This window comes from Phocoena sinus, chromosome 5 (genome assembly GCF_008692025.1).
Source record: "Phocoena sinus isolate mPhoSin1 chromosome 5, mPhoSin1.pri, whole genome shotgun sequence".
Lineage (NCBI taxonomy): Eukaryota > Metazoa > Chordata > Mammalia > Artiodactyla > Phocoenidae > Phocoena > Phocoena sinus.
The window spans coordinates 84,238,083-84,261,937 of NC_045767.1; the positions used below are offsets into that span (position 1 = coordinate 84,238,083).

Below are 23,855 nucleotides of genomic sequence, written 5' to 3' on the forward strand. Positions count from 1 at the left end.
TTTTTGAAAACAAATAGGGGAGGGGTAACAAAGTTATCTAACTCCTAGGGATGTTTTGAGACTTAAACGAGATAATGCATGCAAATAATCAAAAACTCTCAACAACTAATTGAAAGATGTGATGTGTGTAAGAAAGATTTGTGACTGCTGAAATTAACAAAGATAAGGGGGAAATAGATTGTAATCATTTCCAAGACAGAGTGCATGGGCAAATTGAGCCAGGTAAGAAATAAATACTGTGATACAGTGTCTATTCGCCTACATCTTCTTCATGTGTTCATGTTATTTACTTTGCAGTAAGTTACTGTTTCTCAGTGGTGCAAAGTGATCATGCTCATAGAAAATGTGTATGAACAATTATAAATTTCACACTATGCTAATATAATTCTCCTATTTATCAATCATATAATAACTCACTAGAGTTACAGAAACTAATAGAGCAAATAAATAATAGAGTACGAATAATGTCACAGTCAAAACACAGTTGCTCTTCAACAGGGACAAAACCAAGGAAACATTCCTCACCCCACACCTCAAATTATACATTAAATAGATTTTTCTTTGCCGCCACCAAGATGAACATACACACATACACGCAGAGTATGAGGACATTATGAGAATCTTCTGTGCTATAAGAAGCTTGAACCTGATGCTGGAGGTAGTTAGGTAGTAAGGACAAGATACTAGAGCAGGTCAATATATGAGAAAATGTATCCAACAGGAGTCTATGCAGGTATCTAGATTAAAAATTACAAAGACTTAAACTGTGGTTATGAGAATTACGGTGATTTGCAGATTTCAAATATACCAATGGTATCAAATTGGTACTTTTTTCAGTAGTAGTCATTTATTTATTAATCAGAGGCCCCTTTCAGAAAATCGCATTGTAATTTCTGAACACAATCTAAGAATTTTAATAAATATACGTGTAATATGGCTTTATGTACACATGCCTGCACAGCCAGACCTATATACAAACAAACACAAATAGTTGCTCTTATAATTGAGATATTTCACCTTTTTTGGGATTAGGAAAGTTTACATTAATTTGTCATTCCCCAAACCCAATAGCTTCAAATATAAACAAAATGCTTAGGATATATATGACTTCTCATTATCAAACTACTACAATTACTGAGAAATCCAAACACAGTTTTCAGCTAAGGCAGATAAACAGTTCATAAGGTGAAAATCTTCCATGTCAATAAACCCTAGAACTTTTTAAATGACATTTTTATATCACAAGGTGATTTAATATGAAGTACATTTTATTATATATTGTCCCAAAGATTACTTCTTTTCAGTTTTCACCAATTGTTAGGACTTGGAAAAAACCTTGAATGTTTCCAGATTGAGTCTATTCCCCCAGGTATGTGTGTCAAAATTCTAATGAATTGCTCTTAGGTGTCTGCAATATGTACAAGATATTGAGATGCCAGATTGGCTGTTTAATATACAGTTGAAAGTTCTAAGAAGGAGACAGTTTTGATTTCATTTATTCATTAGTGATATTTTCTAAGCCACGGGAATTGTTGAGAACATAACATAAGAGAAAGAAATGTAGAATTAAAAGGGGAAATTGTTGAAAATAGAATCTGAGAAGTAATGAATATTTAAGAGGCCAAAAAATGATGAGCAGTCCTCAAAGGAGTCTGGGAACAAGAAGTTAGAGATGACAAAAGTCATGTATAATGTCTTAAAATCAAATGGGCAGAGAGTTAAAATCAACAAACAAACGAAGACAATCAAAGAGAAGAATGGTGTATTAGGTCAAATGCAACTGAGAGTTCAAGTTACACATGAGCAAAAATGATCCACCGCCTCAGCAAAACAGAAACTGCCAGTGACCTTAGACAGGTCTTTGGCATGCTGACAAAGAAAACTATTTTGAAGTGACTGCTAAGTGGTGGACAGAAGAAGGAGTGATGGTATTGCTAGAAGTGGTTTGTAAGTTGACATATTCTTTTTTATTTATTATTTTTAAAGTTTTATTTACTTATTTATTTTATATAGCAGGTTCTTATTAGTTATCTATTTTATACAGATATTCTTTTTTTTTAACATCTTTATTGGAATATAATTGCTTTACAATGGTGTGTTAGTTTCTGCTTTATAACAAAGTGAATCAGTTATACATATACATATGTTCCCATATCTCTTCCTTCTTGCATCTCCCTCCCTCCCACCCTTCCTATCCTACCCCTCTAGTGTGGGACAAAGCACCGAGCTGATCTCCCTGTGCTATGCAGCTGCTTCCCACTAGCTATCTATTTTACGTTTGGTAGTGTATATATGTCCATGCCACTCTCTCACTTTGTCACACCTTACCCTTCCCCCTCCCCATATCCTCAAGTCCATTCTCTAGTAGGTCTGTGTCTTTATCCCCATCTTGCCCCAGGTTCTTCATGAACTTTTTTTTTTTCTCTTAGATTCCATATATATGTGTTAGCATATGGTATTTGTTATTCTCTTTCTGACTTACTTCACTCTGTATGACAGACTCTAGGTCCATCTACCTCACTACAAATAACTCAATTTCGTTTCTTTTTATGGCTGAGTAATATTCCATTGTATATATGTGCCACATCTTCTTTATCCATTCATGTTGATGGACACTTATGTTGCTTCCATGTCCTGGCTATTGTAAATAGAGCTGCAGTGAACATTTTGGTACATGACTCTTTTTGAATTATGGTTTTCTCAGGGTATATGCCCAGTAGTGGAATTGCTGGGTCATATGGTAGTTCTATTGGTAGTTTTTTAAGGAACCTCCATACTGTTCTCCATAGTGGCTGTATCAATTTACATTCCCACCAGCAGTGCAAGAGTGTTCCCTTTTCTCCATACCCTCTCCAGCATTTATTGTTTCTAGATTTTTTGATGATGGCCGTTCTGACTTGTGTGAGATGATATCTCATTGTAGTTTTGATTTGGATTTCTCTAATGATTAGTGATGTTGAGCATTCTTTCATGTGTTTGTTGGCAATCTGTATATCTTCTTTGGAGAAATGTCTATTTAGGTTTTCTGCCCATTTTTGGATTGGGTTGTTTGTTTTTTTGTTATTGAGCTGCATGAGCTGCTTGTAAATTTTGGAGATTAATCCTTTGTCAGTTGATTCATCAGATACTGTTGATAAAAGAATAACGAGGAAGTATTTGAAGATATAAGGAGAATGAGAGTAAAGGAATAAATCTCATTTATTTAAAGGATATGGAGAGAGGATTGCACAGTGGAGCTAAGAATTTGATATGGATCAACCAGAAAGAGAGCAGTTTAGGTAAAGTACAAAAAAAAAAAAAAAAAAAAAATCAATGTTAAGCTAGATGATAAATCCAAAGACAGGTGGTGTTCTAGAGACTGTGTACCTCCCCGAGCTCCAGAAACTGGAAGTCCTGAAGCAAAAGAGCGAGATGTTTAGAATAATAGATGGTCAAAAGATTTGTTCAGAGTTTCAAATATTGAAATTAACTTCTAACTAATGACAAATCTCATGGTATTGATAAGGGGGTAAGTAGCTAAAGCAGAGTGGAAGTGAAAATATCAGAAAGTCAAGGAGTTCTAGGACTAGCATACTGGATGGTCATTATTTTAGATGTAATTTTCAATGAAATGCCAGAACTTTGAATGAAGGTGAAATTTTAGTCAGATTCTAGAGCCATCAAAGAAAATAGAGAACGGTTATGTAGGTAAGTACAAAATAAAGAGGAATGAAAGGTAGTAAACTAGAATAACATGAATCTTACAGAAGCTGAAGTTTTATGTGAAAGAAAATTTAATGACTTAAATTTTAAAAGTTAACTAGATGAATGATGTACTGTGGATTATGACAAAATATAGGACTTTTACTTGATGAACATACAGTCAACCTCAAATTATACTATAGATATGTCTATCTAAAATATTCTTTTTAGATTAAATCATTTTACTTTTGACTCTCCTACATTATTTTGGTACAGCTCAGAAATGACCAAGATAGGCTTTTAGACTCAAGTGATACTGTAATAGGGAATTAAGATATCCTCTTGTTAAGAACATATAGATATAACAAGTAGTAACGTGTTAATCATAATATATTTGTATTATATATACATTATTTGGGGCTTCTGAAAATCTTTTGTCTATACTAAATAAGTTAGCCAGGAAAGATTGCTTAATTCATGCAAATGCATTTCATAATTTTCTGAAAAGACTTTAGAACATCTCTATACTTTCCCAGCTCTATGGTGGAAAAGGTAAATATTTTAACAATATGCTCAATTGATGATACACCTTGCCCTAACATCTAATCATACACACACACACACACACACACACACCCTAAGTTCTGTATATTAAAATGCACAGAATTCTTATATAATACCCTATAATGCTACCCTATAATCATTTAGATGGTACTATGAATAAAAGCTGTTTCAGTGTGGCTTTATTTGACAGTTTATTCTAACTCATTTCAAGAGAGAACTAGTACTCATTAAAATATATGATGAGGGCTTCCCTGGTGGCGCAGTGGTTGGGAATCCGCCTGCCAATGCAGGGGACATTGGTTCGAGCCCTGGTCCAGGAAGATCCCACATGCCGCAGAGCAACTGAGCCCATGCACCACAACTGCTGAGCCAGTGCTCTGGAGCCCACAAGCTACAACTGATGAGCCTGCTTCCTGCAGCTACTGAAGCCCGTGCTCCTAGAGCCTGTGCTTCGCAACAGGAGAAGCCACTGCAATGAGAGGCCCCTGCACCGCAGCAAAGAGTGGCCCCTGCTCGCCACAACTAGAGAAAGCCTGTGTGCAGCAATGAAGACCCAATGCAGCCAAAAATAAATTTAATAAATAAATTTATTTTAAAAAATAAAATAAACTATATGGTGAAAAGATAAGAGTGCTATTCAGGGTGATATTTGGTAACTATTAAAAATTAAATATTACTGATTTATATAAATATTGGGATTATAATTTTGTAAAGCATTATGCCCCTGAAAATGTTTAGAATTCAAATTTATAGAACCCTAAAAATAAATGAAAGGGATGTCAAGAAGTTATCTTCTGAGAATTATGAATGAAAGAACAGAGAAATCATGATACAAAATAAATGACCATGGGAACATTTTTAAAGTAGAATTAATTCTCTAAGATTTAAATTTCTAAGATTTAGATATTTGAAAAAGAAAATATATAAAATATCTATATGAGAGAAAATAGCTCTATAAATTTATTAATAATATGTGAGTAGAAGCTAAAATTTTAAAAATGACAAAGACAATTGAAATGGTGAGAATCCTATATCCATTCCTTATACCAGGATATATTCCAGATACCAAAAATATTTTATGTAAAAAACAAAACCATAACTTACAAGTGTAAAAATAAAACATCAGTAACATTTTTAAAGTTTGGAGGATGAAAAAATCTAAGCTACAGAAAATATGAAATATGTAATTGGCAAATTTAGATTTATAAGATTTATTTTTTTCCAGAAGAAAATAAAAAACAGTGACTGTGGCCTGTACACCAATTAATAAAGACATATATTATTAAGGCAATAAAAACACCTGAATAAACAAAAATGTGGGTAAACACCTTGAATGGGCAATATCCAGAAAAAATACATATAAATCACAAACAAGAGTATGAAAAACTTCTCTAGTGATCCAATACATGGAATCTAATACTAAATGAAATTGTTTTTCCAATCCTTAATTACTAAAAATTGATATCTGTGAATATCCAGAGTTATAGAGAAAAGGGAAAAAAGACATTCTGAAGTATTGTTTTGAGTCTGTAAATTAGGAGGGTAAATTTTGCAATAATGTATTACATCAATGATGAATACATCAATGCATAGTACATGGTAAATGTTCAATAAATATTTTTCAACATTCAACAAATATTGCTGAATAAACAAACATAATATTGCTTTATTATGGAAACAGTTAGGTATGTATCCAGAGAATGTGTGTTGCTCATCCGAGCAAAAGTATATCTCCAGTAATATTTTTTTTTTTTTTTTTTTTTTTTTGCGGTATGCGGGCCTCTCACTGTTGTGGCCTCTCCCGTTGCGGAGCACAGGCTCCAGACGCGGAGGCTCAGCAGCCGTGGCTCACGAGCCCAGCTGCTCCGTGGCATGTGGGATCTTCCCGGACCGGGGCATGAACCCGTGTCCCCTGCATTGGCAGGCGGACTCTCAACCACTGCGCCACCAGGGAAGCCCACGGGAAGTTTTTTTTAAGTCTCTTGAAATCTTAAAAAAAGATCCACATAGTTTTAGGCAGAATGTCACCTGGACTTGTATAATTCTTTATTTTTCATCTCAGTTTTCAAAGCAAGGTTTAATTCTTCTGTGAGACCTTTGTGAGAAGATGAGAATGACTAGAGTGTGGTGTATAGAGACATGAGTATGAAAATCACTGAAGCTCTCCAGGAGAGACTTCAAGATACAAACAAGAATGATAATTACAAGTGTTAATGAATAAATAAATGGAGATAAAGAAAGACTAGTGGAGGATTTGCAGCTGAGGGCTTTTTACCATTTTGGTACATGAAATAAGAAGAGGAGAAATAGGCCAAAGTATATATTTGTATGTGTATGCATATACATAATTTATAATTTTATCTCTTTTTCATGAAAACCATTGCTCTTTCCCTTTTGCCTTAAATAGCTAATATTATGACTGTAGTTTCCTCCCCTTTCTACCTCTTCACCAGTCTGATTGTTATGATGTCACCAAGGTAATCTAAAATATGACTCATAACAAAGCAGAACTGAAAAATTATGAGCCTTAGAAGAGCATATGGTAGTCATTTTATAGGACAAGAAAAATCACAGTAAAGAAAGTTCTAAAATAGAGCTAAGAAAAATGTTACACTAACACAAGTCAGAGAAATAGGAGGAAGACAAGAAATCAAGTTTAGTCAGAACACCTAAGAGAAGAAAGGATAGAGATAAATGACATATAGAGAGAATTTTCCCCTCAGGAAACCTAGTCTTCTGATAAGAGTTATATATATATTTTTTTTTTTTTTCTTTTCTTTACAAGATTAACAATTCCTATTATACCTCCAGGGCCTAAAAATAAACATCATCCAAAACATCTTAATCAAAAATGATTTGGTGTCAAAAAGTAAAGAAGTAACTGTAAAAACATTACTGTTACAAAACTGTAGTTATAAAACAACTGTAGACATAAAACTACATATATAACATATATTTTTATGTTAAAATAAGTTATGAATTTGAATAAAATATTCAATATTGGTCAATCTTAAAATATGCTAAAAACATGAAATATTAAGGCAATCAACACAATTTTTTTTACCATTATATATACAGTCACATATTGTTAGATTTAGCAATATTTTTTAATTTCTTTTCACCATTTGGCAAATGCATTAAGCATAATGTCCAATTTAATTCACTTCTAGATATTTCTCTGTAATGTGATACAGAAAAACATGTTTTTGTGTTTCTGTACTTTGTAAAACCTGAAGACCAATACGTCTTTGCAATACACTATAATAAATACAAGATCTTCTGAATATTATTTTTCTTTAAGTGATGGGTATACTTTTAAAGTAAAGGTAATTTTGAAAAAGTAGAAAAAGTTACAATTTATTTAAAGCTGATAAAGTTTAGAACTGTGCTTCAAAAAGTGAATAAAATAATCGGGGTCAAGAAATCCTTAAGTCTTGATACAGGTATTAAAACTAACCATATTATCATCATATTTTCAACTGTCCGGTTCTGAAACTGGATGTTACTAGGATTTTTCACAAGCTATTACACCTCACTTTCCTAATTACTAGAAAAGGCTCTAGACCACATAAATGTAGATCTGGTTCTAAAATTTTAAGTCACCGTATAATTATGTCTATATGTAGATACAAACTAACATAAAAATAATATAATATCACACATCAAGGTGACTGCACATTCTTTCTAAACATACATTAGCTTTTGATTAACTTCCTTGTTTCCAGACAGTGATAGAAATAATATATTCTTACATTGTCATTATTAACTTAAATGAAATAATTTTGTTGTATCTTTCTGCTTTATAGCAAAAAAGTCTTTTTAAAATGTCTTCGCACTTATTACTACAATCTAAACTTTCTGAAACTTTACTAGATAAAATTACTAAGTCTTTCAAAGGATGGAAATTCAATTGCTAGCTTAACAAAACAAATGCATTTAGAATGTAAATAAACTGGAAATACTTGAAATAACCAGGGTAACATCTTTCACATATGTACTAAGGTAGAAATTATGAGTTTTCAATAATTTAGAAAATATTGGCATAAACATACAGAGAATTTAATTACCAAGCTAAGAGAGAAGTAATCCACAACAGATCTCTGCACTTCACTTGTTTCATTCTTTTTTCTCTACTATAATGCATTTCTGGTTCTCTTCTGCATATCCAAATCTTACATGTCTTTATGGCAAAATATCAAAACTCACCTGCCTCAAGAATTTTAAACTGGCTAAGCATATTTCAAATAATTCTATTTCATCCTGTATCTGCTTTATGTTCCTATTAAAAATTATAAATAGAGCTTTCCCCAAATATTTATAAATTTTATATACATTGACTACTTGGGTTTTATTTTTATATTATATATATATATATATATATATATATATATATATATATATAATCTTCTTCATGAGCAATTTTTTGAAGGCTAATGTCTTCTATCTTCATTTGATTATTCATTATGCCTAACATAATGTCATATCACAAAAAGTATTCAGCAAATAGTCTACATTTTTCCTGAAAGAAAATAATGAAAATAATAAAACAGTTCTACCAATTTTACTCTCAAGTATTGTTAACCAATTTGATGTATTAAATTGTGAGCTTTAACTATTTTCAGAAAAGAAATGTTTTTCAACTAAATCCAAAAGTATTGAAAATGCTCCTTAGCAAAATCCACAGACTGTACAACACCAAAAATGAATCCTAATGTAAACTGTGGACTTTGGGTAATTATGATGTGTCAGTGTAAGTTTGGGGGTGTAAAAATGTACGACTCTGTATGTTTGTGGTGGAGAATGCTGTACCCCTGTGGGGCAGGTGTATATGGGAACTCTGTATTTTCTGCATAATTTTTCTGTGAATCTAAAACTGCTCTAAAAATTTAGTTACTTAAAAATTGTTACCTAATAATTATAGACATTACCACTATGTTAACAATTATAGCTAAACTAATTGAAAAGTTGTAAAAATAAAAGAAATCTCATATAATTATTTCCCGATAAATAGTAACAGCAGACCTCTTAATAAGATCTCTTAAATCTAGCTATTAATAAAATTAAATAACAATTTAAATGCATTGTTTAAAGAATTTCTATGTGGAAGATAATTGACCAGTATAAATACTGAAGTAAAAATTTTGCTCTATATTTGCTTAAATGTAAAGAAATATCTTATATTGATTAATGCCTTTCACATATAGGAAGTTTCTTGTTTGGTATGAAAAAAGTTCAAATAAAAAACTGAAAGAGTGTTGAAGGTTAAAATGTGAATTAGAAAGTTAGATATGAAAATGTTCACAATGAAGAAGTGTTTAGAATAGAATAGAATATTTCTGAGTTCCATGTAAAAATATGATTTCCACACACTCTTTCCATCGTAATATTGAACTTATTCTTACAGGTAAATCTTAAGCAATTTGAGAAAAAAAGACTGTAATATAAATTCAAAATTGTGTATAAAACTTACATGCTTTGTGAAATTTTTGTTTCACGTCATGAATAGTAGATTTTTGTGTCACCTGAAAAATAAAATAGAATTATAAGGAAAAAGTGTTCATTTGTTTGCTACATATTTGTTTAAGAAGAAAACATAATTTAATATATTCAAAATGTAAAATAAGTACAAAATAGCCAGCTTGTTTTGTTTAGCTCTTTAGGCACTACTGCTTTGACAACCTTGAAAATTTTCATCAGTATAGCTTTTTCCAAAGTTTTCTATTTGTATATAATAATAATAGTATAATCATGTGAGTTCATCCAAATTTTTATCTCAAAATATACTTTTGAATTTTCTCTGCCCATAATATTAAATTTGTGGTTTCCAAATTTATGAGACTATCAATTAAAAGTATGAGTAAATGCAAAAAGAGAAAAAATATATAGTAAAAGAGTTTATCAGAGGAGGCCAGGGATATAAAATTGATTTACATGGACAAAAGAGGGAAATGTTTACTTCAAAATATTATAAGAAAAAAATATATATCCTATCTAAACCCTGTAGTTAGTTATGTTTTTAAAACTTCCATCCAAATATATAATAGGTCCATCAAAAATCTATGTTAGATACCTTTTTGTTTGGAATCTTTAAGTATATTATTGTTATTTGATCCTAATCTACTAAAATTACCTCTTTCTAATGTTAGAAAAGTGCATAAGGGAGAAATATTTCTTCATCTAAATAGGAAAATTCATGATAAGAGTTTTATCCAAACACCTCAAGCCATCACAATACTTTTTGACTTTCTGATTTTGTTCATATCAAACTTGCCAACTGAAATTCCCCTCTGCCTCTGATTCTTCACTGGCTTATGAAAAACCCAACAATCCTTCAAAGTCTACATCAAAGACATTTTCATGATCATACAAGTCAAATTTATTTCCTTTCTCTAAACATGTATAGAATATTGCATACATTATTTTATTTTTTGCTACAGTAAAAATCTTCTTATGTCTATTTTGGAGGACAAAATGAAAAAAAAGTGCATAAAGGGATGCCACATAATAATACTCCAGGCAGTTCTTATTAACATTATTATATTATATTTAATATTGTATTATATATCAAAAGCATGATGATTAATACATTTCTTTTACTATATTCCACTCCCTCCCATAACCAAGTGTGTGATATACTATTCAGAATTTTTTTCTTATTTTTTCTATTTATATAGTTTACTAACAAGAAAGTTCTAAGATTTGGGCACTGAAAAATGATATTAATTTCCAGTTATGTTATGCTTAAAAGAACCCTAAATTATTCTGTTACTATGAAATTTTAAATTGTTCATAGCATTGTCCTTTTCTGGAATATGTTAGGAAATATTTGAAAAAGTTTTTAGAGAGGGTAATATATATTTATTTGCTTGAACATGTCATATGTCATTTTAATTTTGATTATTGCATTTGATATTTGAATTATATTTTTAAAAGGGGATGATTTGTTTTAACAATGTTCATTGCTTTATCTCACTGTTACTTAATCACGAAGCAATATTATAAGTTGTGTCCTCTGACAGAGATGCCTAAAATCTACGTGCTATACCTACAGTAGCAAATACCGGTCCATCAGTCTTTTCAAGGGCCATCTAATTTTAAAAAAATAATAATTTTCATAATTAACAACTCCTCTGTTAGGATTTACTATATGCTTAGCTTCTGCTTTATGAGAGTACATAATTTTGTGCTTATGCACTGGCGGTTCCAACAATCTATCAGGTCCTTGAAAACAATGATCTGGTGTATTGCAGTTTGTGTCTCAACATGTAGCACACCACATAGCATATAAGGAAGTGTTAAGTCACTTTTGTTGAAGTCAAAAATAAAGCTGTGAATGCAAAGTCACATGAAAACAGAAGCTCCTTGATCTGATATGAAGTGTTTCACAAGTAGATTGCTATCGAAAAGCTGTATGTTTTTTCCCAAACCAGCATACATTAAATGACAATATTCTAATTTATATATGGATATTTTTTCCTGAATTTACAAACTTTCAAGACTAAGATTATGTTCTCCTGAAAATACCTACATGTGGGAAGTGGGTTGTTATTAAAAGCTTTCTCACAAAGTTTTAATTTTTTTAAAAAAAATTTTTTAAATTACATTGGACTTTCACTTGTTAAAATGTTGATTTTGCATAAATCTTTGACAACTGACCTTTCTGGAGCAATTTTAGTCAAATACAGCAGAAAATAATATAATTAACCATTAAATGATTCAGACAGCGTTGCTCAATTAGCCACAAGACTATGCTTGATCAACTCTTTCAGTGCTTTAGCTGTACTCAGAACACAAAGAGAGGAAAAGGTGATAATTAACAGAGCATATAGGACTTTCTGATTACTAAATTGATGACTCTGTAGCTTCATCAAGAAGTTTATTCGTAATAACTTCTACTTTTTAGCCAGTTTTACCTCTTAAAAAGGACAAACTATCATTACAATAATGTATTCACTTTTATATATCACCATTAATTGTGCAGATGGAAGAAATAAGTATTCCGTCATCTGAAATCCTGAAATTCTTTTCATTAATGTTTCCTTCTAATTAGAGAAAATTAATCTTAAAATGTTAAGTACACAAGGTAAATGATGTTTGAAACAGAAATTTACCTCTGAATTTCAACTGATCGTAGTTGAATTTTGGGTCATCATTACTTTATTCAACACTTAAGTTGATGGACTTAGATAAAGCTTTTCACATTCAAGTGAAATTTAGGATTTGCTTGAATTTGCCCCCTGTGAAGATACTGCAGTATTTCACAAAAAACTTTCTTTTTGCACTATATCAAGAATTTTTGCTATGAATGAAAGTGACATGATACTATAGATATGCAGAAATATCAGTTTTAATAAGGTTTAAACATTTTAAATTTAACTGGATTTCATTTACTATTTAAGAAATTAGATAATTGTTTTTTAGCCTATCAATTTTATTTCTTTATATACTACACTGGATTATTTTAAATGAGTTTTTGTTATGTCAAAATAATATATGTACGTATATACACATATTTTTCAATTTTTAGTATCATAACAAACGGTTCTTTTTATGTTGCAATAACACATTTAGTCAACTCATTTTTAATTCAAAAAAAATAAACATTAATAAATTCTTTATAATTTTTACCATAGAAATTTTCAAAAATATATTCTTCTGAAATAATATGCTTTTTTTAAAATTAAAAAAAAAGACACTTTATTATTATCCTAAAGTTTCATAACTGGAAAAAATCTATTTGCACATTGTTTTAATATAACATTACCCTGATGATATTGATTTTATTTTATTTATTTAATTTTTAAAACATCTTTATTGGAGTATAGTTGCTTTACAATGTTGTGTTAGTTTCTTCTGTATAACAAAGTGAATCAGCTATATGTATATATATATCCCCATATCCCCTCCCACTTGCATCTGCCTCCTACTCTTCCTATCCCACCCCTCTAGGTTGTCACAAAGCACAGATCTGATCTCCCTGTGCTATGCAGCTGCTTCCCACTACCTTGAATAATAAGCTTTTAAATAAATACTTTACTCCCCAGTAAATTATGTGTAAATATAAATTTTATTTAGGAGTATAGCCTAGATATTATTTATTTTCTTATTACATATACATATATATCATATAAATATTATAAATATGAGTAGAGGGAAAATATGGTGAAAAATATGACTGAATATCTGATTTTATTATATGTAATTTTTGTATAGTTATATTATTTCAACATTGCAGACATAAATAAAATCTCAGTAACCACTCTAAAACTAATATTTAATTTTTATAATCCTTCAATAAAATTAAATGTCCTTTAGTGACTAGAATGTTTATTTATAGTATTTATTGCAAAGCCATTTCATTTCTATTCAATATGAAAATGGTAGTCTTTATATAATGTGTATTGAATAAATGGTTATTTCTATACACTTGTTTTCTGTCTTATAACTTGAAATTCTAACATATGGAAAACATGAAAGAAAATTTAACATTGCAACTAGAGTTTGATACCCTATCAAAATAAAGAAAAAAAAAGAAATATGTTTTATTAACGTAGAAAATAATTCTGGTTTATAGAACACACAATTTTCCATGGTGAATGGTCTTTCTGGAATATTTTTTAGGATGTATGATTTATAAACTAGGCGAGAATATTTTAGGACTAGAGAGGATCATGAAGACCACAGAATTAAAGGCATATATTTAAGAATAAAATAAAGTCTGGTGAAATTAATGTGTATGATTACTTCTTAGGTGACTTTGATTATGCTTTCCTATTGCAGGTTTGTGAGGTCAAGAAAATAATCCTTGCATTCAGGAAAGTTTAGACTTAATACATGATATTAAAACATGATATTACTGAAATAAGGAAGCTCAAATCCTATTTAAATGAAGTGGTTTCTGTATAAATACTGAAGGACTATTTCAAATAAAATAGTGTTACCTATGGGCAAACTAATAAGTAATCATTAAGAAAACAATCTGTTAAAAACACTGATAAGTTTTACTTTTTCTCTTCCAATTGTATTCCTTTTATTTCTTTTTCTTCTCTGATTGCCGTGACTAGGACTTCCAAAATTATGTTAAATTAGAGTGGCAAGAGTGGACATCCTTGTCTTGTTCCTGATCTTACAGGAAATGCTTTCAGTTTTTCACCACTGAGGATGATGTTTGCTGTGGGTTTGTCATATATAGCCTTTATTATGTTGACGTAGGTTCCCTCTATGCCCACTTTCTGGAGAGTTTTTATCATAAATTGGTGTTGAATTTTGCCAAAATACTTTTTCTGCATCTATTGAGATGATCATATGGTTTTTATTCTTCAATTTCTTAATATGGTGTATCACATTGATTGAGTTGTGTACGCTGAAGAATCCTTGCATCCCTCGGATAAATCCCACTTGATCATGGTGATCGTGTATGATCCTTTTCATGGTTGTTGGATTCTGTTTGCTAGTATTTTGTTGAGGATTTTTGCATCTATATTCATCAGTGATATTGGTCTGTAATTTTCTTTTTTTGTAGTATCTTTGTCTGGTTTTGGTATCAGGGTGATGTGGCCTCATAGAATGAATTCGGGAGGGTTCCTCCCTCTGCAATTTTTTGGAAGAGTTTGAGAGGGATGGGTGTTAGCCCTTCTCAAAGGGTTTGATAGAATTTGCCTTTGAAGTCATTTGGTCCTGGACTTTTGTTTGTTGGAAGATTTTTAATCACAGCTTCAATTTCATTACTTGTGATTGGTCTGTTCATATTTTCTGTTTCTTCCTGGTTCAGTCTTGGAAGGTTATACCTTTCTAAGAATTTGTCCATTTCTTCCAAGTTGTCCATTTTATTGGCATAGAATTGTTTGTAGTAGTCTCTTATGATGCTTTGTATTTCTGTGGTGTCCGTTGTAATGTCTCCTTTTTCATTTCTAATTTTATTGATTGGAGTCCTCTCCCTCTTTTTCTTGATGAGTCTGGCTAAAGGATTACCAATTTTGTTTATCTTCTCAAAGAACCAGCTTTTAGTTTTATTGATCTTCCCTACTGTTTTCTTTGTTTCTATTTCATTTATTTCAGCTGTGATCTTTATGAATTCTTTCCTTCTATAACTTTGGGTTTTGTTTGTTCTTCTTTCTCTAGTTCCTTTACGTGTAAGGTTAGAGTGTTTATTTGAGATTTTTCTTGTTTCTTGATGTAAGCATGTATAGCTATAAACTTCCCTCTTAGAACTGCTTTTGCTGCATCCCATAGATTTTGGATCATTGTGTTTTCATTGTAATTTGTCTCTAGGTATTTTTTATTTCCTCTTTGATTTCTTCAGTGATCTCTTGGTTATTTAGCAATGTATTTAGTCTCCACGTTTTTGTGTTTTTTACATTTTTTCCCCTGTAATTGGTTTCTAATTTCATAGCGTTGTGGTCAGAAGAGATGCTTGATATGATTTCAGTTTTCTTACATTTACCAAGGTTTGATTTGTGACCCAGGATGTAATCTATCCTGGAGAATGTTTCGTGTGCACTTGAGAAGAAAGTGTGATCTGCTGTTTTTGGATGGAATGTCCAATAAATATCAATTAAATCTATCTGGTCTATTTAGTCATTTAAAGCTTGTGTTTCCTTATTAATTTTCTGTCTGGATGATCCGTCCATTGGTGTAAGTGAGGTGTTAAAGTCCGTCACTATTACTGTGTTACTGTTGATTTCCTCTTTTATAGCTGTTGGTAGTTGCCTTATGTATTGAGGTGATCCTATTATGGGTGCATATATATTTATAATTGTTATATCTTCTTCTTGGATTGATCCCTTGATCATTATGTAGTGTCCTTTCTTGTTTCTGGATGACATGATACTATACATAGAAAATTCTAAATGTCACCAGAAAACTAGTAGAGCTAATCAATGAATTCGGTAAAGTTGCAGGATACAAAATTAATGCACAGAAACCTCTTGCATTCCTATACACTCATGATGAAAAATCTGAAAGAGAAATTAAGGAAACACTCCCATTAACCATTACAACAAAAAGAATAAAGTACCCAGGAATAAACCTACCTAAGGAGGTAAAAGACTTGTACTCAGAAAAGTATAAGACACTGATGAAAGAAATCAAAGATGACACAAACAGATGGAGAGATACACCATTTTCTTGGATTGGAAGAGTCAATATTTTGAAAATGACTATACTACCCAAAGCAATCTACAGGTTCAATGCAATCCCTATCAAATTACCAGTGGCATTCTTTACAGAACTAGAACAAAATATCTTAAAATTTGTATGGAGACACAAAAGACCCCAAATAGCCAAAGCAGTCTTGAGGGAAAAAAAACGGAACTGGAGGAATCAGACTCCCTGACTTCAAACTATACTACAGTGCTACAGTAATCAAGACAATATGGTACTGGCACAGAAACAGAAATATAGATCAATGGAACAGGATAGAAAGCTCAGAGATAAACCTATGCACCTATGGTCAACTAATCTATGACAAAGGAGGCAAGGATATACAATGGAGAAAAGACAGTCTCTTCAATAAATGGTGTTGGGAAAACTGGACAGCTACATGTAAAAGAATGAAACTAGAACACTCCCTAACACCGTACACAAAAATAAGCTCAAAATGGATTAAAGACCTAAATGTAAGACTGGACACTATACAACTCTTATAGGAAAACATAGGAAGAACACTCTTTGACATAAATCACAGCAAGAGCTTTTTTGATCCACCTCCTAGAGTAATGGAATAAAAACAAAAATAAACAAATGGGATCTAATAAAACTTAAAAGCTCTTATGAACAAAGGAAACTGCAAACAAGACGAAAAGACAACCCTCAGAATGGGAGAAAATATTTGCAAACAAATCAATAAACAAAGGATTAATCTCCAAAATATATAAATAGCTCATGCAGCTCAATATTAAAAAAAAACAACCCAATCAAAAAATAGGCAGAAGATGTAAATAGACATTTCTCCAAAAAAGACATACAGATGGCCAAGAAGCTCATGAAAATCTGCTCAACATCACTAATTATTAGAGAAATGCAATTCAAAACTACAATTAGGTATCATCTCAAACCAGTTAGAATGGGCATCATCAGAAAATCTACAATAAATAAATGCTAGAGAGGGTGTGGAGAAAAGGGAACCCTCTTGCACTGTTGGTGGGAATGTAAATTGATACAGCCACTATGGAGGACAGCATGGAGGTTCCTTAAAAAACTATAAATAGAATTACCATATGACCCAGCAATCCCACTACTGGGCATATACCCTACGAAAACCATAATTCAATAACAGTCATGTACCACAATGGTCATTAAAGCATCATTTACCTTAGCCAGGACATGGAAAAAACTTAAATGCCCATTGACAGACAAATGGGTAAAGAAGAAGTGGTACATATATACAATAGAATATTACTCAGCCATAAAAAGGAATGAAATTGGGTCATTTGTAGAGACGTGGATGGATCTAGAGACTCATACAGAGTGACGTATGTCAGAAAGAGAAAAACAAATATTGTATATTAACACATATATGTGGAACCTAGAAAAATGATACAGATGAACCAATTTTCAGGGCAGAAATAGAACACAGATGTAGAGAACAAACATATGGACACCAAGGTCGGAAAGCGGTGGGGGTGGTGGGGGTGGTGTGATGAATTGGGAGATTGGGATTGACATAGATACACTGCTATGTACAAAATAAATAGTAAGAAAAAATTATGTTTATTTAAACCGAAGTATAATTCTGACAAACTTTTTGATAGCAACAATAATTAAGTTCTGTAATATGTCAGCTTAAATATAATTCCCAAGGCCCTTAGTTAACTTTAAAATCTAGTATGAATGGTAAGTATAATTTTGGATATCTGGGTAATTTCTAAGTAATATAGGAGGCTCAAACATTGGTCATGAGGTTTAGTCTATATCTAGCTTTGCTTCTTATATTTATATGTCATGAAGTAGGTAGATCTTTATGTCAGTCAAATTGCCACTAAGAAGGTATAAAATGTATGTGTGTAGCAGTGGGGATTATTTCATGTGTTCTTATAAACTCTTTTGGTTTGTGTGAAATTGTGATTTATATTAAGAAATATATATTTTGTCTTCCTCTTGTTTCTGGCTCCTAAAACCCTTGGAACTTCCTAAGTGATGAGCGTAATAAAGGTGTCTTTTGTTATGTTAAAAAGAAAAAGACAAACAAAAAAAACCCTGTAGTGATCGAATGACAATCATATTCCTTTCCAAATAGTCACACATATTATTACATGAAAATTAACTATATGAAGAAAATAGTTAACAAATGAATGATGTTCTACTACCTATTGATTAATCATTCAGCTTCATAATCATAGGGAAAAGACTTAATGTATCTATGCATAATCCAAATTAATTTATATTCATTTCTTTGAAAAAGGTGATTTTTCCATAAGTAAAAAAATTCTACATCAATAATACTGTTCATCAAAATATAAATGCAGATAAAGGGGAAATAAAAAGTCCATGTGATATATTTTAAATCTAGTTTGAATTTTCTTAATTGCAGTTTGTAAAATGTTTCAGGGCCATATTTAAGTGATATAATTGCCTAATGATAATCAGAATAAAAAGTCTTGGAAGAAGTAAGCATTTATAGTCCATTGAAAAATTATTGCTTAAAACATAATTGTTTTCTATTTATTGATTTGCAGTGACAATGACAAGAACATTTACCAAAGTTGCTTTGCTTTTAGTTGTAAATGGAAAAGGTGATGTTTATGAATACTTCAATTATAAGTGCCATGAAATATATTTTGAATAAAGGCTCAAATATAGTGAAAATAGCAATGAAAGTGATAAGTAATAATGGGCTCAGTATTAGTAGTATCTATAATCTGTTTTGTATATATGTACATATGTATATAATATTTATTATTAATAAAAGTATACGTTATTCTATACTATTGTGGTGATTGTAAAATTGGCCACAATATTTTGCAGATCCTCCCATCAAGAACTAGAGTTTATTTCCCTGGACGTTATATTTAAGCTAGCCTTATGATTTGATTTAACCAAAAGCATGTGTTGAAAGTGAGGTTGTGCAAGTCATGAATCTAAGACTCGACAGGCCATGTATTTCTATTCTTTCTGCCAACACCCTCACATAAAGAAGCCCGAGTTAGTTTCTCCAGTGATGACAGACACATGGCCCTGTTGCACCCTTTCCTAGAGCTCACTCCCAGATCAATCACCCAGCTACCTGACAGCGGGCTTGAGCCCAGCAGACATCAACAGATCTGCTGAACAACTATAAGCTAAATCACCAAATAACAGAATAATGAGATAAATAAATGGCCTTTATTTTAAGTTGCTAAGTTTTTGAGTATTTTCTCTCAAGTGGTAAAGAACTATTAAAAACATTAATCATGTAAGGAGGACAAGGAAAAGAAATTTATCGCTCAACCATTTCATTGTACAGATTACAAACAAATTCAGAAGGGTGATGTTTACTTTTTAAGATTGTACATCAGGTTTGTAAATCACCTGCAATGTTAACTCTGTTGTGTAATTAATTTTTGGCTTTTTTCTACTGATGATGTTAAAGAGTATGTCAATTAACTTTAAAAAAATACACTCAAATATCTAATTCTATATGCAAAAATGAAACTAACATGGTACCACTGTGAAATATGTCATGTTTAGTTTTATAATAAATCTGAAACTATTCATGACTCCATAAATATTTAACCTTAATATTCAAGATACCTAGTATTTGCTTTTGAAAGATGCACAATGCAGTTAAACTGAATTTCAGCAAAAACCAAAACAACACAAAACAAAAAACAGTAACAAAAAATATAACCAAAATCTTACACTGCATAAGATCTTAAAACGTGAGGTTTTTTTTCCCCCCTGGTGATTCAAGGAAATCCACAGTTTAAGATTCATAGTATCTCTTGGGAAAAGAGTTATTATGGGTGGCCAGTTTTCTAGAGATGTAGGATTTTACCTACCTCTTTATGCATCAACTATTTAAATCCATCCACTTTGAATAATTTTCTTTCTAAAATATATTTATTGCCCTACCAAAAGAAGGATAATTTTAATGGTTCTTAGAAACTGAATATCTGTGGCATATTAGTTATTTTAGCAAATATTTGTTTCATTCATCATTTCCACTTCTCTAGAAAGTGATGCTGGTTGTGTTGGACTTGGCTCTTTGGCTTGTTTTGTACAATGGAATGTGGACAGATGAGGCAATGTCAATTTCAAGCCTTAGGTCCTAAAAGGCATTATGAGCTTTCACGTGACCATCTGGGAGCTACTGAATTCTACCATGACAAGTACATGTTCTGGAAGCTGGCTCTCATTTCTTAACTTTTCCCTTCATTCTCTTGCTACAGTGTCACTTCTCTTTTTTGCTTATAAACCAGGCATCCAGTATTGTTTCAACTAAGTAAATCTGTGAGTAGAATTTGAATGAGAAATTGGGGCTCCATATATGATTAAAGTGAATGAAGTTTGGAATATGAATTTTGGAATAAATAACTTCATTGCAAAGAGTCTGCTTACTCTGGTAGATTTATAATTGCTCAAAATACTTGTTGTCCTTCTGAGGGCAGGCCTTCTAGAGGGAATAATTGGTATCTCTACCATGTTGAACTCAGCCCTGACACAGATTGACCAGTGAAATATGAGAGAAAAACAAATGTTTAATGTCCAAGCAGAAGCTTTACAAGCCAGAGTGTAGCTCACCAACTGCCATGGACTGAATGTTTGTGTGTCCCAAAATCCAAATGCTGAAATCCTAACCCACAATGTTATGTTATTAGGAGCTGGGGGTCTTTGGGAGGTAATTATGTCATGAGGGTGGAGCTTTCATGATGGAGTTAGTGCCCTTATGAAAGAAACTCCAGAGAGCGTTTAGTCTTCTAAATAAAATAAGAGAATGGCAGTCTGCAACCCAAAAGGGGATCCTAACCAGAACCTGACCATGCTGGCACCCTGATCTTGGACTTCGAGCCTCCAGAACTGAGAAGTAAATTTCTGTTGTTTAAAAGCCACCCCGTCTGTGTCACTTTTTATAGTAGTCGAAACTAAGATGCCTCCTCTCTGTTCACTCTACTTGGAAACTGACATGATAATGACAATGACAAGAGCTGCTTCATCAACCTGGTTACAGAACAGAGAGCTCAGAGCACAGCCACAGCTCATCAACACTGGCATGCCACGAGTCAGAAGTAAACCTTTGTTATTGTCCATCATTGATTATTTGGAGTCATTGCATAATCTAGACTGAAAGTCACTCTTACTTGTTTTATAAAATAAATTTTACTTGTTCAAAAATTTGTGGGACTTTTTTTTAGATAACTATATTAAACATATTGATGTGGAAGGACTCCATATCTTATAATCTTGATAGATTTTAAATGACTTCCAAAACATCAGAGATCACTTCAAATTTTGAAGTGATGGTCATAAACTTCTTTTTAGCTACTTCAAGATTATGTTACAGTTTTTAAAATGTGAAGAATGTGAAATGAGTTTCAAGAAAAAAATAATTAGGGAGGAAAACCAACTTTAGAAAGTTTATATTATTAATTAATTGTTTGACATCAAACCACAGAGATAGATGCTACAATTATTTCTGCATCACTGGCTCACTGCCTTCATAAATGCTACTACAGAGTGCCAGCCACTGAAAGTGGTTGCATTACTTTTCAAATTTCACTGTGTATTGCATGTTCATGGACAAATTCATCAACAATTAAACAAATTCTGAGTATATTTCATCTTAGAACAATGAAAAATTTATTATTTAATATGCCTGAAAATCTAAAAAATGTTTGATGATTAAGTGAGCCATGAAGCTTCAATACCTTCATTACATCATTTTACATTACGTCCTGGGTAAAAATAAGACATGCTTTATCTGTAAAGCTGATCTAATGCATTCTCATGACTTTGAATGCCATGTATTTTCATACCCTCAGGTGTATATCTCCAGCACTAACTTGTTTTCATAGCTGCAAACTTATATATACAACTAGATATTTAATACATTTACATGGATATCTGACAGTGATCACAAATTTAAACATCCAGAACTGAATGCTATGTGGGTTAAGCCAAGAACTGTTTCTATTCTATTAATGACACTAATATTCAAAGAGTTTTTCAAACTAGAATCTTTTTTATAAACAATGAATTTTCAACTTCATTATCTGAGAAATTTCAGAGTTCTATTGATCCAACCTCCTATATTTAGAATCATCCCCCTTCTGCTGCCTATTTTATTCAATATCTCCTACTAGAAATACACTAAGTACTCATTAAACATTCACTGAAGAAATTAATATCCAGTGAATAGGTGGAGTATCTAATATAGTCAATTTATTGAATTATCTTCTTTGTATAATAAGATATTTTATTAACCTGTTTTACAGTTTTCTGTATGTGTTTATTAAAATATTTTATTTAAAATTTGTTTCAGGTTTATTGAGGTATAATTAAAAATTAAATGATAAGATACTTAAAATGTACAACACGATGACTTGATATATGTATACATTATTAAAGGACTCCCCCAGTGAGTTAATTAACACATCCATCACCATACATATTTACTTTTTTGGTTTTGGTGAGAACATTTAAGTTGTACTCTCAGCAAATTTCAATTATACAATACAGTGGTGTCAGCTATAGTCATCATGTTATACAATAGATCCTCTGGCCTTATTCATCTTATAACTGAAATTTCATACCCTTTTAACAACCTCTCTTTATTTCCTCCAACCCCCAGCCAACAGCAGTCACTTTTCTACTCTCTGATTCTATGAGTTTAACTTAAAAACAAAATCCACATATAAGTGATACCATGCAGTATTTATTTTTCTCTGTCTGACATTTCTCTTAGCATAATGCCCTTTAGTTTTATTCATACTGTTGTAAATGACAGAATTTCCTTCTTTTTAAAGGCTGAATAATATTTCATTGAATATATATACAATGAATATATACACAAAATATATTTACATATTTTCTTTATCCATTCATCTGTAGATGGACACTTAGGTTGTTTCCGTAATACTGGAAATAATACTTTGTAAATAATACTTGGCTTCTGTAAATAATACTGCTATAATCATGGAAGTACAGATATCTCTGAGATAATGATTTCACTTCCATTGGATATATACACAAAAGTTCGATTATTGGATTATATGGTAGTTCTATTTTCCATTTCTTGAGGAATATCCATACTGTTTTCCATAGTGTCTGTGCCAATTTGCATTCCCACCAACTAGTGCACAAAGGTTCCCTTTTCTTCACATCCTGGCCAACACATATTATCTCTTGTTGTTTTGATGATAGCCATTGTAACAGGTTTGAGGTGATATTGTGGTTTTGATTTTCATTTTCCTGATGACTAGTGATTTTGAAAATCTTTTCATGTACCTGTTGGCCGCCTGTATGTCTTTGGGAAAAAAGTCTATTTAGATCTTTTGTTTATTTTAAAGTTGGGTTATTTATTCTTTTGCTATTGAGGTATATGAGTTCCTTATATATTTTGGATATTAACCCCTTGTTGGATATATGGTTTGCAAATATTTCTCCCATTTCATAGGTTGTCTTTACATTTTATT

General features: G+C 31.6%; 1 protein-coding gene across 1 annotated transcript in view; it reads right to left on the reverse strand.

Annotated features, from left to right (window-relative positions):
• TECRL (trans-2,3-enoyl-CoA reductase like) overlaps positions 1 to 23,855 on the reverse strand; it is a 91,955-nt gene that overhangs the window by 56,454 nt on the left and 11,646 nt on the right. The window contains exon 2 of the mRNA XM_032633028.1: positions 9,716 to 9,767. Within this exon, the coding sequence (XP_032488919.1) occupies positions 9,716 to 9,767 (52 nt within the window). The remainder of the gene's footprint in view (positions 1 to 9,715; positions 9,768 to 23,855) is intronic.